This window comes from Ictalurus punctatus, chromosome 4 (assembly GCF_001660625.3).
Source record: "Ictalurus punctatus breed USDA103 chromosome 4, Coco_2.0, whole genome shotgun sequence".
Classification (NCBI taxonomy): domain Eukaryota; kingdom Metazoa; phylum Chordata; class Actinopteri; order Siluriformes; family Ictaluridae; genus Ictalurus; species Ictalurus punctatus.
In genome coordinates, this window is record NC_071284.1 from 28,702,141 (window position 1) to 28,718,098 (window position 15,958).

Genomic DNA, 15,958 nt, shown 5'->3' on the forward strand with positions numbered 1-15,958 from the left:
GTTTTTGTTTTTTTAACTTTAGGCTTCAGAGGCTTTGGTGGAGGCTTTTGTGATTCAGTTGATGTGATCATTACAAATACTATGGTTGAATTGTTTGCCTGAGTAAATATAGGAAGTGATAGCAACTCTGTATTTCTCTTGATTGTTTGCCAATCATGTTTTGGATGCTAAAGTTCATTGTCAGGATGATTTCGGATCGTTTGTATGCATCGACCTGCCAAGCAGATTTGGACTTCTGTGAGTTTGAGGTCAGGCTCAGCGGTTTAACTGGTTCCAGGATGTGCAAGTGAAGAGATGAATAACCTGATTACATGCTTGTATACAGTCTAGTAGGCATTTGATTAACCTTTCATGTTCTGAAACAATAATAGAGATGATTTGTGCATGATTTTATTTTTTAATTGAAAGATTGAGATTCAACATATGGTATAGGGAGATATATTTAAAAAGATATTTTAGTCTGAAAACAACTTAACACCAAAACACATTATTCAATTTTCTTATAATTGCCAATCTTGAAATGGAAAGACAAAAGAGGTTCCACTAAATAGCAGTCTACCACAGAGATCTTCCAATTTCCATGTAATTAATACAAGTATTAATGATGCTATGGAGACCATAGCTTCCGTTAGAGATTTCTTTGGAGTGTTGGTAGTGGTGTTCAGGCAACCTGGGCAAAGCCCACCTGGTTGTTGGCACGGTCATACACAGAGTAGTAGGCCCTGAGGAAGACGTCACCGAAGATCCAGAGAGGCTGGTTGTTCTGAGAGGGCAGGTAGGTGGGAGTGATGTCAACGGTGCAGTAGCCACTCTGGTTCTCCTGTGAACGTACACACAATATAATCAGGCTTTTGAGTTCCTCACTGTTTATCTCAGTATTTGTCAGATCCTGTTGGTGTATCAATATTTGGAGAGAGGAACTTACCTGGATGTAGGCAGAGGGACCCAGAGGGAAAGCCACTCCACTGATGGTGAAGGTCAGAGTGGGGAGACTGCTGATATCGTTACAGTTCACGACATACTGTAAAAAGATATGTGGAAGATGTTCAGGCAGATTTGTTCGTACATTCTCTAAAGATATTCAGGTCAGCTGTCTGTAATAAGGCATCAGTAACACTGACAGATTAGTACAACTGTAAAGATGCTCTGATGCTCTCACAGGACTAATAACCTCTGGAGAAATATCAGTCATGGAGCAATTTTTTGAACATCTCACAGAGCACCAATAATTTCATTATTTGAAAATGGAAAGAATATGGCAAAATCATGGCTTAGTGGAGGCTGTCCACCAAAAGTTAGTGACTAGACAAAGGGGAGATGAGGCAGAGAAGCAAACAAGAGGCCATGGGTAACTCTGGAGGAGCTGGAGTGATCTGCAACTCAGTTGGGAGAAGGTGCTTATAGTACACCTATAGCCCACCTGTTCATTGTACAACTATAGCCCATACATTCGGCAAAGGTGTTCTTTATTACAGAGTGGTGAGCCATATTTAATAATGTTGAAGACTCAGAAAACTTGTAGATTGTCTGGTCTAATGAGACTACAATTTAAGTGCTTGGTTTGGTGGAAACCCAACAGCGATGGTGGTATTATTAAGTTAAGAGCTACCTTTGGTCTCATTTCTGACTGATGTTCTTCTTACTCATTCACTGACTGTTGGAAGCTGGCCTCATCTAGAGAGAACTGTGGTTGTTACATATTCTCTCCATTTTTAATAATTGATGTAATGGTGCTTATGCTGGATGTTCAAAGTTTGGGATATTTTCATTGATAAGAACTTTGTCCAATTTTACAACAACATGGTGAATACTTACATACTTACCTTATAACTTTTAACCTTATTCTAACTTTGACATTTTTTTACATTTACATTTTACATTGCAAATAATTTTACTAATGTTACAGATTCCCCCCTCAATTTTATTTAAATTTTTTTATGTGAGTACCTCGCCATAACTGTTCTGCTGAGCCCCAATGTACTGCATCAGAGAGGACATGACGTTGCTAGGGGCGGTAAGGCTGGGGGTACCGGTGTCCACAATGGCCTGGCAGCCACCATACTGAGAGCACCAGCCAGTCTGCTGTCCTGAAACCTGGAACCTGAGCCATATTAATGTTTATGATTAGAAAAACATTCCAAATAATTATAAGCTTGACAGTAGAAATTGGTTTAGTGATAAATACTGAGATGTATGAGTAGTTTTCAGAATGGTCACTAATTATGTTGTTAGTAATTCATAAGAAGCTAATTATGATGAATGGCACTTACTCCTGAATGCCAATCTGCCAGTAGGTCTCAGCAGTTACTGGTGTCCAGTAGATCTGACCCTGATACATGTTGGTGTCAACAGCACCGAAAGCCGCCTCACTGCCAGACCCTCCAACCCTGAACAATCAGAGCCATACAGGTTTAGCTATTAATCCATACCAATGCAACAACAATTCACATAAGAGTTATATCATAAATGTTGCAATGCTGTTTCTGTAATTTTTGAATAATAGCTCTTGCTTACGGGCTCAGATAGATCCCAAACAGGTTTTGTTCAAGGAGACCCTGCTGCATCATGTTGTCCATGAGGGGCATGGCATTTCCAGCAGCAATAGATGGGTAGGCCAGACCAAGAATTCCATCAAATGGAGCCTGTAGGAAGGGCTGGCTTGGCTCATTAGTGCTCAGACCGATCTCCTGATTAGGGACTTGGATTCCAGCCAGCTAACAAAAGTAAAAAAGACAAATGCTGTGTTCTAGGAGCTCACACATGATTTACACCAACAAAAGTGCACGTGAACACAGAAATCATATTTGTTGGAATTTATATCAGTCAGCTAAATTCGACCACTTAAATATCAATGATAAAACACGTCATTGCAATAAGGTCATTCTGCCGAATTCTTAAAGTGAACGAGGGAAAATAATTTGATTGGATATCACCTAAACACACCCCTTGATATTGTATTCATTTGAACCCAGACCCTTTATTCCATCACAGCAATATTGTGCCCTTTTTTTTTTGATAATGGTGAAAATAGGGACTTTCGTCTCTTATATATGTATACCATATGCAGCATGGAACATAGAATATCAAGTTTAGGTTTATATGTGATAAAATATGAGCTTGAACACTCACAGTGACAGTATCATAACCAAAGACGCCATTGAGAGCTCCAGCTCCATAGGGCAGGTAGAAGGTTTGGGAGGTGCTCTGGTAGGTGGAGGACTGCTGAGGGTTGAACTGTGCTTGTGCCGCTGAGGAGAGAAATGCACAAAGCTATGTTATAGATATATATTTTTGCCTAATTGCACACAAAGTATGTCTATAAAACTCCCCGGTGTCAGTGTTTCTAATGCAGTACTGTAGTGGTGTGTATAGATACAGTATGAACTTACTGCATGCCTGGGTGCTGCAGTAATTAGAGTTGACCCACAGATTGGAAGAGCCTGTGTCGAAGAGCACTTGGAAGGACTGGGGTGGTGTGCCTACACTGATCACGCCAAAGTAGTATGACTGAAACACAGGTGTTGAACTTATTAGATTAATGCATCTGCTGGTTTAAGAAGTAAGATTGGGATTGGACTTACATCAGCATAGGTCATGGAAGCAATAGTGGAAGTGGCCAGGACCTCTGGGGGCTGATACTTAAGGGCTGGATCAGTGTAGGGCAGATGGATGCCCTTCTCCCTCAGACGCTCTTTGATGGACTTACCCTTTATCAGGGGAACCCTGCACAGACACACAAAGCCTTGGATAAACGCAACATAAATCCAGCACTATTCACAACTGAAGACTAGTGCATAAAAATGTAAAAGAGTGATGAGAGTCTAAAGACATAGACCTTACCTGATAGCTGCCTCCGAGAGGACGAGGCAAGCCATAAGGATGATTAGGCCCTTCATAGTGATTCTAGTTCTCTCTTTGCCCGAATGAACACACCGACCATTCGCACAACGCAAGCTTTTTATACACACACCAGTCGCATATCATTATGCATATAAACTTTTCTTTACATGCGCCAGCACTTTTCTGTCTGATGGAAACACTCACCTAATGCCAGGCTTTACTGATAAGACACACAAACAAGATTTGTACCAGTAAAGGTATGGAGCCAAATCTCAGATGGAAAGTACTAAAAAGAAATTAATCTAAAGTCATCCTAATTAGATATATGTATCCTTACTTTGTTTTTTTCCCAATGTAGTCTCTTTGAAAATGTACCCAAAAATCTAAACATTATGTATTTAAGTATTTATTCTGGTTACTAAGTTCTGTTGTCTAACATCTGTGAGTCAGGTTAGTTCATAACAGTGTATACGAGTAAAGAGTAAAGAGTGGCACAAGAACGTGCCATGCCAACAGCTAGCGAAAGGAAAGGGACTTCAACTTTAAAATATCTCATTAATTTTCAAAATATTAAGAAAAATTTAACTGAATGTGTTTTTTTAAATTAAATTTTTATGACATGGACCCAGTGCTTTCCAATATAAGGCTATTTTAAAAACTTATTTTATCTTCCATATCTCTATGGAAAATCATTATATGTTAATCTCTTCTATGAATACATAGAGCTTTATCAAGGTCACTGCTATCACTACATCGTTTCTTAAATGTCTTGCCAAAAGTAAAAAGAATATTATTCTCTTATCTTCACCGTAAGGGAAAATTCTGTCTGTTATCAGAAACAACACGTAATAGAAAGCCCAAGGTTACTGTTGCTTATTTAAATTTCTAGATTTAGCAGGTATTAATGTTACTATAACTGCACAGTTGTAGAATAATTTTTAAAAAGTTTGATAACCAATGGTGGATCATCCATAGTGGTACAGTAGGTGTCTCTTGTATAAATATCAGTCATTCAACAAAATCCTAATCGTCATAAACGCCTCCTTCACAATTCCATACATTTTAAATTTCACTGAAATAATAATCACCTCTTTAGCATGTCCATGCGTGCTCACTGCCCCATTTACCACCACAGAGTTATTATTGCACTTACTGGTTAAGAATAGGAACCAATATCAAAAAGCACTTATAGGGGCCCATTGTGGCAGAAATCATGCTGCCCCATGTGTAGGGGAGAAACAGCGGACGGGAAAGTTTTGCTCGATTCTGTTTGTTTAAAACCACTTTGCAGCTGCCAAGATCTTGTTTTATAGCAAATCATCAGAATGAAATGTAATTAATTTCCACAAAAGACAAAGTGTAAGTGCAGACAGTGTGTTCATGATGTACAGAACCGAATATATTGTAAGATATGTTGTAAAGATTGGGAGATATGGATGTCCATACAACAGAAATATTGTACATGTGGAAAAAAGTCTTCTTTTCCCAGTGCTCAAATGGTTTAGACAAGTGTCAGGTCTTTTAATGTTGTTTTGGAGCTGCTAGACTGCATGCTTTATGTTCACAAATTTCAACTGCCTCTCACAGGGTTGCTATGCACTGATGCTCATCGTTAAGTAATATTATTGGTTATTATACAAATGATGATGAAGGACAAGGACCGTGTGACTCCGTAGTCCGTGTTCGTCTTCGTTGGGATTTCACTGCCAAATATCAGGAATGTTAATAGGCTGAGGAAAGTAAACGTGCATATCCTGGATCACCCGAGCCTGCATCAAACTGACAGTAAACCCTTTCATGCACTTTTTATTCTTGGTGTATTTTTTTTAAAGCAGTCAAATCGCTAACATGGCATGGGGACTGTTAGTAGCTCAAATTTATGTACCTTGTATTTGCTGTAAGACTATAACTCTCCAGCATTAAATAAGATGCTAACATGGAAATACTTGGTGTAGTCAGAGTAGACAGAGGTAGCAACTCTGTATTTAGAGGTAGCAACTCTGTATTTCTCTTGGATGTTTGCCATTCAGGTTTTTGACTTTAAAGGTCATTTTGAAGATGATTTTGGACCAGGATGCAAAACCTGTGATTTTTAGGTCAGCTAGATTTGGCCGAGATGAAACAATAAATAAAAAAAGATGTGGTTCAACTATATCCAGGCCAGTGGAGTCAATATGCAAGTGAAAAGATGAATAGCCAAATCTACTGTGTTTGATTAACCGTTTATATTATACATGCTTTTACATACAATCAAAACTAGTGACTGTAAGATTTGCTTTGTCGTCTGCTTTATTTGAAAGATTGTGTTATAACACCTAAAGTGGGGTGACATTTTTTAAATATGCATTTTCAGTAAAACAATTGAACAACAAAATGCTTATAACAGAAAATTTTGAAATGGGGTAAAAAAAAATCAACACACAAATAGAAAACTTTTGGCTAATCATAGTCTACCATAGTGATCTTTCAATCTCCATGCAATTAATACAGGTGTTGATGATGCTAAGGTGACTGATGCTAAGGTGATCTTCCATTAGAGATGCCTTTGGTGTGAGTTTTTGGGAATTTGGTATCACTGGTGGTGTTTATACACCCTGGGTGAAGCCCACCTGGTTGTTATCGTGATCAAACACAGAGTAGTAGACCCAGAGGAAGCCTTCACCAAAGATCCAGAGAGGGTGGTTGATCAGATAGGGCAGGTTGGTGGGGCAGATGTTCACGGTGCAGTAGCAACTCTGGTTGTTCTTTGAACATACAGTATGCACAAGATAATCCATCTTTTGAGTTCCTCACTGTTTATCTCAATATTTCTCAGAACCTGTCGGTGTATCAACAGTTTGAGAGAGGAACTTACTTGGATGTAGTCAGAGGGACCCAAAGGGAAAGTCACTCCATGTTGATGAAGGTCAGAGTGGGGAGACTGCTGATGTGCTTACTGTCCACAACAGATAGATATATATATCTATTTTGTACTCACAGTATGCCTATAAAACCCTCTGGTGTCAGTGTTTCTAATACAGTAATGCATCAGTGTGGTAGAGACAAACATAATGTTGATTCACAGATTGGAAGAGGCTGTGTCAAAGAGCAGTTAGAAGGAGTGGGGTGGTTTGCTGATGCTGATCACGCCATTGATGGATGACTGAAACACAGGTCTTAAACTGATCACATGAATACTTTGGAGCAAGTTCGCCTCACACCTCCAGGGTCGGGGGTTCGATTCCCACCGTGGCCCTGTGTGTGCGGAGTTTACATGTTCTCCCTGTGCTGCGGGGGTTTCCTCCCCTAGTCCGAAGACATGCATGGTAGGCTGAAGAAAAAAGAAAGAAAGAAAGCAGTACAAAGCAATAAATACATCTTAATGAGATAAAATGTATTACCAAGGATCTAACCATTATACTGTGGCCCCAAAAAGTATTTGGAAACCACAATTACAAATGTATGTAAAAATATATTTCAATGCATTAGAAAAAATATAAACCCAAGTGGCATTTATTGTAAAGAAATACAATAATATTATACAGTATAATGATACAATAATACAATATACCAGCACAAATGTCAAGCGAAACATTTCCCAAAAATACCTTGAATATGTTAAAAAAAATATGTTAACAAAAATATGTTAAAAAAATAAAAGATATACTGTTCAAAATTAGATGAAGTATTTGGACGCTTAAGATGATTCAGGTTGTCACAGTTAATCCATAGTTAATGTGATGCACTATATATGTTGTTACTCTGCTAGGGGGGCCTGTAGGAATTAGAAGGTAATTGACTACATACATCCGCTGTAAATTACCTTGGGACCAGCTGTAAAAGTAATTGAAGAAATGGCTAAGAAGAGGGAAAGAAGTTTTGAGAAAAGGATATTTAGCAACACTAAGCCAAGAAAACAGTCAAAGACTCTCTCAAAGCAAGAGAAAAAAAATAGTACATCAGCCCATCAGAATTTAAGACAGACTTGCTGGACCTCAAGCCCTTCCTAATACTTTTTGAGACACTTTCAGGATGGCAGAGATTAAGGAACATTCTGGGTCAGCGCATTGGTGCAGTGGTCTCGTTGCTGAAGAAGCGCATATGCTCAACAGAGTGGTGATTGCACTCTGGGGTGGTACTGCAGACCTGGGCAGTTGTTCAGTGGTTAAAGCTTTGGCTTACTTATTAGATGGTCAGGGGTTCAATCCCTAACACCTCTCAGCTGCCACTGTTAGGCCCTAGAGCAAGGCCTATCCTATCCGCTCCAAGGGTGCTGTACTGTGGGTGACTGTCTACTAACAAGCTGAGTGATGCCAAGAAAATAATTTGACTGTAATGTGTATGTGACTAATAAAGCTGTTCTTCTTATTTTCCTCTTCTATTGTATGTATTCCCACATCAGTCACTGACTCTGCTGACTGATGCTTTCCAGGAGTCTTTGGAAATTCCTCACTTGTGTTGGAGTCCGTTGGAAACCCAGACAGTATATTTGCCTGGAAGGTGTATTATTATAGACATATTTTTTTAGTACCTGAGAAAGAAACCCCAGAAATTGGCCATTTTAGCCGATTTTGGAGCTCTAATTCTGGCTAAAAATGATACCTCAGGCACTACCACAGAACGTTTTATGTTTCAACTGATCATTGATCAAGTCCCCAGGTAATAGACTTTATTAATTTAATTGATAAATTTAATATATATTTTTTTAACTATTGCTTCAGATCAGACAGTGTAGTACAGAGCAGAGGTGGTAAGAAGTGCTTTCATACCGTCTTATGGAAACATTGTGTTATTTTTATTTCTTTTTTGGTTTAAATTGTCAAAAACCTGCCGTCACTGCACCACTGTACTGTTGCTGTATGATTTCACATCTGCCCAAATATGAGACTAAATAGCTTGCATTTTAGACTGATACCACTGCCTTTCTAGCTAGTATGTTACGTAGCTGTAAAGTAGGTAGTACCAACAGGCTAGTATTTGTAAAATTAAAAAATATAAAATTTCTCTTTATCAGCTTGCATTTATTGTAATTAGCCATGATTAGCCATCATGTGTATATTTTTTTTCTAGCATTAATATTACTGGATTGAAGCAATAGAGCCAGTAAACTGCATTTTAGTGCAGCATTTTATTTGGAATCTAGGGATAGAAGATAAGTTGATACGGCATGCATAAAGAAACTCCACCTTTAAGTTATTGACCTTTTTGTCTCAGCCAAAAGAAGTCAGCTAGCAGTCAGGAGGAGACTGTGGGCAGTGGAGTAGTGATATGAGCAGGGTATGAGACAAAGAGGCTTACCTTTGAGAAATTGTTTTTGTATTTCAGCAACGATCAGATAATATACAAATAAAGCAGTACAACCCTGAATGAAATAGGTTATACATGCCATATAAGCAAAACTTTCCTTAAAACATATTTGTATTTTTCATCTTTTTGTTGTTCATTTTAGACAGGCCAAGCAATGAGGTTGATGGCAGTCAGACAAGGCATCAGCTTTCCACAGGTAGTCTACATTTAAAACAAGGTAATTGGTAAATCTGTGTATATGGACTGTTGACAGACGAACAAGTTTTATCTAATTTGTAGGCAGTTGTACTGTTTTAGCCTTATTAAAGGAAATAAATTGATTAATGTCCTTGTATTTGACCAAGCTAAACATAGGCAACAAGCTTTTAAAAGCTTAAATGGCTACAGCCTTGTCCATTTATAGAAGTGCTCAAAAATACTATACTCCAGAATAGCCAAAGTGTCATGTTTAGACAACATAGCTTTCTCGAATCAAGAGTATCTTTCCTCGTTTTCTAATCAAGTATTATTGATTTGTTATTTAGCAGGTAGTCCACGTTTAAGACCAGGTTATTGGTAAATGTGTTTATATCTATATAATCTATAAACTGTTGCACTGTTTCAACATCCATCCATTTTCCATACCGCTTATCCTACACAGGGTCGCAGGGAGCCTGGAGCCTATCCGAGGGAGCTCAGGGTGCAAGGCGGTGGACTCCCTGGATGTGGTGTCAACCCATCGCAGGGCACAATTGCACACACACTCATTCACACACTACCAATCAGTGCCAATCAGCCTACAACGCATGTCTTTGGACTGGGGGAGGAAAACAGAGGAAACCCCTGAAGCACGGGGAGAACATGCAACCTCACACACACAGGGCGGAGGTGGGAATCGAGCTCCCAACCCCGGAAGTGCAAAGCAAACATACTAACCACTAAGACTGTGACTATCCCTCGTTTCAACATTAACACAGGAATTATTTGATTCATGCACTTATTAATGTAAGTATACAAAACTACTAGCAATGACAGGTGGGAGGGTTGTATGGAAAGTGGTGGCTTAGCAGACCTTTCCTGTCAGTGTAGCTGCCTGTAGTACCATCAGTCTGACAAAAAATAGCATAGACATGGAGAAACCCAATGAATTCAGTTGATCCTGATATTCACGCATAAGGGTTTGCCATGATTAAACCATGACGACACCATTATGAAAATATTTTAGGGCATTTTAGACAGGTTGAAACAAACACAGGTTAGGCCTCTATGAGCTGAGACCCTCATACCTTCTAGAAACGCCCCTTTTACTTCTAGAAACGCCCCTGTTTTCAGCTATTTTGATTTAGTCACATAACCTTCATTGTCTACTGCATGCTTTCACACTCATACAAATACACTTCTTTTACATTGGCTTTCCTAACAATAGAAGTGAAGTGCATCTTTTTATTAAGATGTGTTTACTGTCACGTCAGTCAACATGTGTAAGAATAATTATAGTAATATGTGCTGCTCATGGCATGTTCAAAAACTATAGTTCTTAAAGTCCAGGTTAGACTAGCATTAATTCCACTTAATTCCAATACAGTACTCAAATTCTAGCTTATGGTAAATGTTGCAAACTTGGAGAGATTGAATGATTTCAGGTAAAATGGTGTAGTTGCTTTAAGTACATCTTTTGTCTGGATGCTTCCACTTTTATTTGAGTAAGATTTTGACATATTATGTGTTGATATTTTGACTTAAGTATAATTTCTCAGTAGTTTGTCCACCCATGGGCACTAGGTGGCATTCCCCATTCCTTTTTCATTAATGCGACTAAATAATGAGCTATCGTCTACAATAATGTCCATACATGACTAAGTATTCTTGGACCCTGACGGTCGCTTCTTTCAACTGTATTTCTTTTTTTTTTTTTGTGGTTTAGAGAGGCCAAACTGCTAACAAGAAATGGATATTGTCAGCTCTATGTATTCTGGATTGTTATAAAATTTTAAAAGTAAGAACACTCTAGCATTTAATAACATGCTTACATGTTGAGTTATGGATACATTTGGTGTTTTTGGTGAAATTTGTAGAAGTAGTAGGCTTTTATATTAAGTTTAAGACTTTCTGAGTCTGAGTATTTTTTTTATTATTCTCTACCTGATCAACTTGATAAACAGATTTGGACCAGGATGCATAACCTTTCAGGTTTAGATCAAAACTCAGCTAGATTTGTCTGTATTTACCAACAAACACACAATTAAAAAATATCAGCTAGTGAAGTGATGAATACTCGCTTGTATAAAATCTACTTGGTGTTTGAGCAACGCTTCATGTTATACAAATGCATAGAATTAGAACTATAGAAGATGTGTTTGTATGGTGGCATTGCCCCATCCTCAGAGTTTGAAGTTCAAATAATGATAATGAGTCTTTTTAAATCACATATACTTTACAGCACAGTGAAATTCTTTTCTTCACATATCAGGAAGCTTGGGTCAGAGATACACACGATACAGCACCTCTGGCGCAGAGGGTTAAGTGCCTTGCTCAAGTTGCAACAGTGGCAGCTTGGCAGTGCTGGGGCTCAAAACCCTGACCTTCCCATCAGTAACCCAGAGCCTTAACCACCAAGCCACTACTGCCCGTTGAGAAGCTCAGTGATGTTGCAGCCATCCATGGCCCGGAGTCTTAAGAGCAAATTTGGCTGTGCTCTCTGAGTGGGAGGGATGGGATTACTTTTTCTTCCCTGTCAATCAGAGTAACACCAACCAAACGTGGGCATCTGTGAGCTCATGTATGTGATAGATGGCAGTTAGATCTTTCCTCTGAGTGTGTCACACTGTCCTGTGATGCAGCATGAGCAGAAACATGAAAAGATGTGTCCTTCATTTGTCTTGGAGGAAGCACATGTTTACCCTCACCTTTTCTGGCTGGTAGCAATTGTGTAAAAAAAAGAACCAGAGACAAGTTTTGCATGATTTTTCACTTTAATTGAAAGGTTAGGAATTTTAAATCAGTGTAATATAATTTAATATGATAAATTGATACGAGTATCGATGATTCTAAGGAGACTGTGGATTCCGTTAGAGATGTCTGTGGAGTGTTGGTAGTGGTTTTCAGACAACCCAGGCAAAACCCACCTGGTTGTTTTCGCGATCGTACACAGAGTAGTAGGCCCTGAGGAAGACATCACCAAAGATCCAGAGAGGCTGGTTGTTCTGAGCGGGCAGGTAGGTCGGGTAGATATCAACGATGCAGTAACCACTCTGGGTCTCCTATGAACATACAGTACACACAAGATATTTAGGCTATGGAGTCCCTAGCTTTTGGTATATCATCAGATGCAGAAAGGAACTCACTTGGATGTAGGCAGAAGGAGCCAGAGGGAAATTCACCTCACTGATGATAAAGGCCAGAGTGGGGAGATTGCCAACTTGGCTACAGTCCACAATATACTGTAAAACAGAGTGATACAGATGTTCAGGCAGAGATAGAAGATTTGTTGGAGGTGTAGGTACGGTCTGTGATGATATTCAGGTCACCTGGCTGTAGTAAGCCAGCAATGGTACTGACAGTTTGGTACAACTATAAAGAGGAAAAGTCCTCTTGTTTGTTTCCTTGACTAATGTCCCGCAACACACTCACTGACCAAAAGGTACCTTTTCTAGATAGACTTGCTAATTTTTTCCCCATGTTTTATAATGGACGTGGATTTATTGTTGCTCCACAGAGTGATCTATGTTTGGGATTTTTTTAAATGACTAAATTCATACTTTGTTTTGATAGCTCCTTGGTTGACATGATGCTGTTTATTTAGGTATGTTCTCTAACAAACTCTTCCAGCAACAGATGTTTTTATTTTGAGATGACATGTTAATTGCACACGTGGACTCTATTCAACTAATTGTGCGATTTCTTATGGCAGAAGCAACAGGATGAATTCTTACATAATTGTGATTGTTGTGTTTCATTTGTAAATAATTTTGCAAACTACATAGACACCCTGCCCTTTAATATTATGTAGATCCATGACATGTAATCCCAAATAAGTCAGGTTTTAACAGCACAAAAAGTGAATACATATGCAATGCACCGTATAGTCTGTGAGTGTGTGTGAGTACCTCGCCGTAACTGTTCTGTTGTGCCCCAATGTACTGCATCAGAGAGGATATGATTGCGCCAGGGGCAGTGAGGCTTGGGGTGCCGGTGTCCACAATGGCCTGGCAGCCGCCATACTGAGAGCACCAACCAGTCTGCTTTCCTTCAATCTGGAACCTGAGCCATATTAATGTTCATGATTAGAAAAAGAAACCCATTATATTGTGACTATCAACTTGAGACATGGCAGGAGAGATTAGAACAGCGAGTGCTAACATGGAAGTATTATACAAGTAATGTACAGAGACTGGTCACTGATTATATAGTTAGTAATTAATTAGAAGCTAATTATGATGAACGGCACTTACTCCTGAATGCCAATCTGCCAGTAGGTCTCAGCAGTTACTGGTGTCCAGTAGATCTGACCCTGATACCTGTTGGTGTCCACAGCACCAAATGTCACCTCACTGCTGTTCTGTCCGTAGCTAAACAATCAGAGTCATGCAGGTTTAGCTGTCAATCTATATCATCACAACACTGAACAAAATCACTATATGCTGTAACTGTATGTATTGTTAGAATCACATATCAGTCACATGATTAATCTTGCAATGTTTTTTTTTTTCTCGTTTATGTAGAAGATTTCTTGCTTACATGCTCAGATAGATTCCAAATAGGTTTTGTTCGAGGAGACCCTGCTGCATCATGTTGTCCATGAGGGGCATGGCATTGTCGACAGAAATAGATTGGTAGGCCAGACCAAGAATTCCATCAAATGGGGCCATCAAAAAGGTGTCGTTTGGCTCATTGGTGCTCAGACCGATCACCTGATTAGGGACTTGGATGCCAGATAGCTAATGAAGGTAACAAAAATAAAGGATCTGTCCTAGATGCTGTGTTTAAGAGGCTTACACATGATTTACACCAACAAATGGGCATGAAAAGTCAGCCGGATCACATTTACCACCATCAGTGCAAAATGTATGAACAGATGTAACAATATACATCATAATGAAAATGTCACTCTGTTGAGTCCCTGGTGCCTACACTCAATTCTTAAAGGGAATGCAAGAAGGTAATTTGATTGAATATCACCTAAACACACCTTTTGATATTGTACACATTTTAACACAGACCCTTTATACCATCACACTGCTCGTCATCAGGTTACTATCTGTGCAGATGGTAACGAAAATACCAAGAATCTATAAAAGTACTCTGCCATATTTTTGATAATGATGTAAATAGACCCTATGAAACATAAACCTGGCGTAGAGTTTAGGTTTATATATCTAACAAAATATAAAACTCACAGTGACAGTGTCATAACCGAAGACAATACTGATAGATCCAAATCCGTATCGCAGGTAGGCGGTTTGGGAGGTGCTCTGGAAGGTGGAGGACTGCTGAGGATTGAACTTGGTGTGTGCAGCTGAGGAGAGAAAAGCCACAGCATTGTTGTAAATGTCTCTCTTGCACTGTCTACAAAGCTCATGGCTATGAACCTTGGTATTAGTATTTCTAATGCACTAATGCACCACTGTTATAGAGTTTAATAGAGACAAACTTACCACATACCTGGGTGCTGCAGTACACAGAATCGACCCACAGATTGGAAGAGCCTGTGTCGAAGAGCAATTGGAAGGACTGGGGTGGTGTGCCTACACTGATCACGCCATAGTAGTATGACTGAAACACAGGTGTTAAACTTATTAGATTAACGCGTCGGCTGGTTTAAGAAATAAGCTTGGGATTTAACTTACATCAGCATAGTTTGTAATGGGCGTTATGGTTGAAGTGGCCAGGACCTCAGGAGGCTGATACTTAAGGCCTGGATCAGTGTAGGGCAAATGGATGCCCTTCTCCCTTAGATGCTCTCTGATGGACTTACCCTTTATCAGGGGAACCCTGCACAGAGGATGACAAAACATTGGCTAAACATCACATTAAATCAACACTATTCACATCCTTAAACACATGTACAACTGTAGACCAGTGGGTAAAAATGAAAAGGTTGTGTCATTAACCAAAATTCAAAAACATAGCGCTTACCTGATGGCTGCCTCTGAGAGGATGAGGCAAGCCATTAGGAAGATCAAGCTCTTCATGGTGATTCCTGTCCTCCGTTTACTTGAATGAAAACGTAGACAATTCACATGCCGTTGCCCTTTTATACATGCACCAGCTGCATATCATTCTATCCATAATGTTTACACACTTTCCAAATAAAAGGCTTTATCCATGATAATACTGATAAGACGCACAAGCAAAATACATACCAGTAAAGTGATTAAAATTAACCCTTGAAAAGAAAGCACAAAAACAATAAATCAGATGCATCTTAGGTAAATGGATCCTTACTGTTTTTCCCGCCAATGCAGTCTCAATCTGAACATTATGTATAAGTATTTTGTAGTAGAGTCTGATCCACTGAAAGTCTGATCCACTGCAAAGAACTATTTAAAATTGACCGTTTATTAAAAATTACTAATTTATTAAGCTGTTATAGGAAAATGATCAATGATCAATGCAAAGTAGAGGTACATTTACCACCCTGATGATCATTTTCCAATAACAGTACGTCCTGAAGTGTTTCTTTCCTCATATTCTGCAGTCAATGTTTAAATGTCTAATTTATTAATAAATGACACATCTTGCTTTTTTAACCATTTATATTTACATCGAATTTCTCCAACGTTATAACGTCGATCATTAAACATATATATTTAACCTTTTATTAATATTAGTCCATATTAATAGATTATGTGGA

The 15,958-nt window shown here is 38.9% G+C and overlaps 1 protein-coding gene across 1 annotated transcript; it reads right to left on the bottom strand.

The window, feature by feature from the left end:
- Window positions 1–368: 368 nt before the first annotated feature.
- LOC108264667 (uncharacterized) lies at window positions 369–15,334 on the bottom strand. Its single transcript, XM_017466416.3, has 19 exons — window positions 15,241–15,334; window positions 14,952–15,096; window positions 14,760–14,877; window positions 14,502–14,620; window positions 13,843–14,042; window positions 13,557–13,673; window positions 13,212–13,365; window positions 12,450–12,545; window positions 12,216–12,365; window positions 6,450–6,584; window positions 3,841–3,971; window positions 3,582–3,723; window positions 3,390–3,507; window positions 3,130–3,248; window positions 2,515–2,714; window positions 2,271–2,387; window positions 1,948–2,101; window positions 926–1,021; window positions 369–820 (listed from the first exon to the last, which is right to left on the bottom strand). The coding sequence occupies exons 1-19, from the start codon at window positions 15,294–15,296 to the stop codon at window positions 662–664; spliced, it is 2,526 nt and encodes an 841-aa protein (XP_017321905.2). The 5' UTR covers window positions 15,297–15,334; the 3' UTR covers window positions 369–661.
- Between the last annotated feature and the right edge of the window lie 624 nt (window positions 15,335–15,958).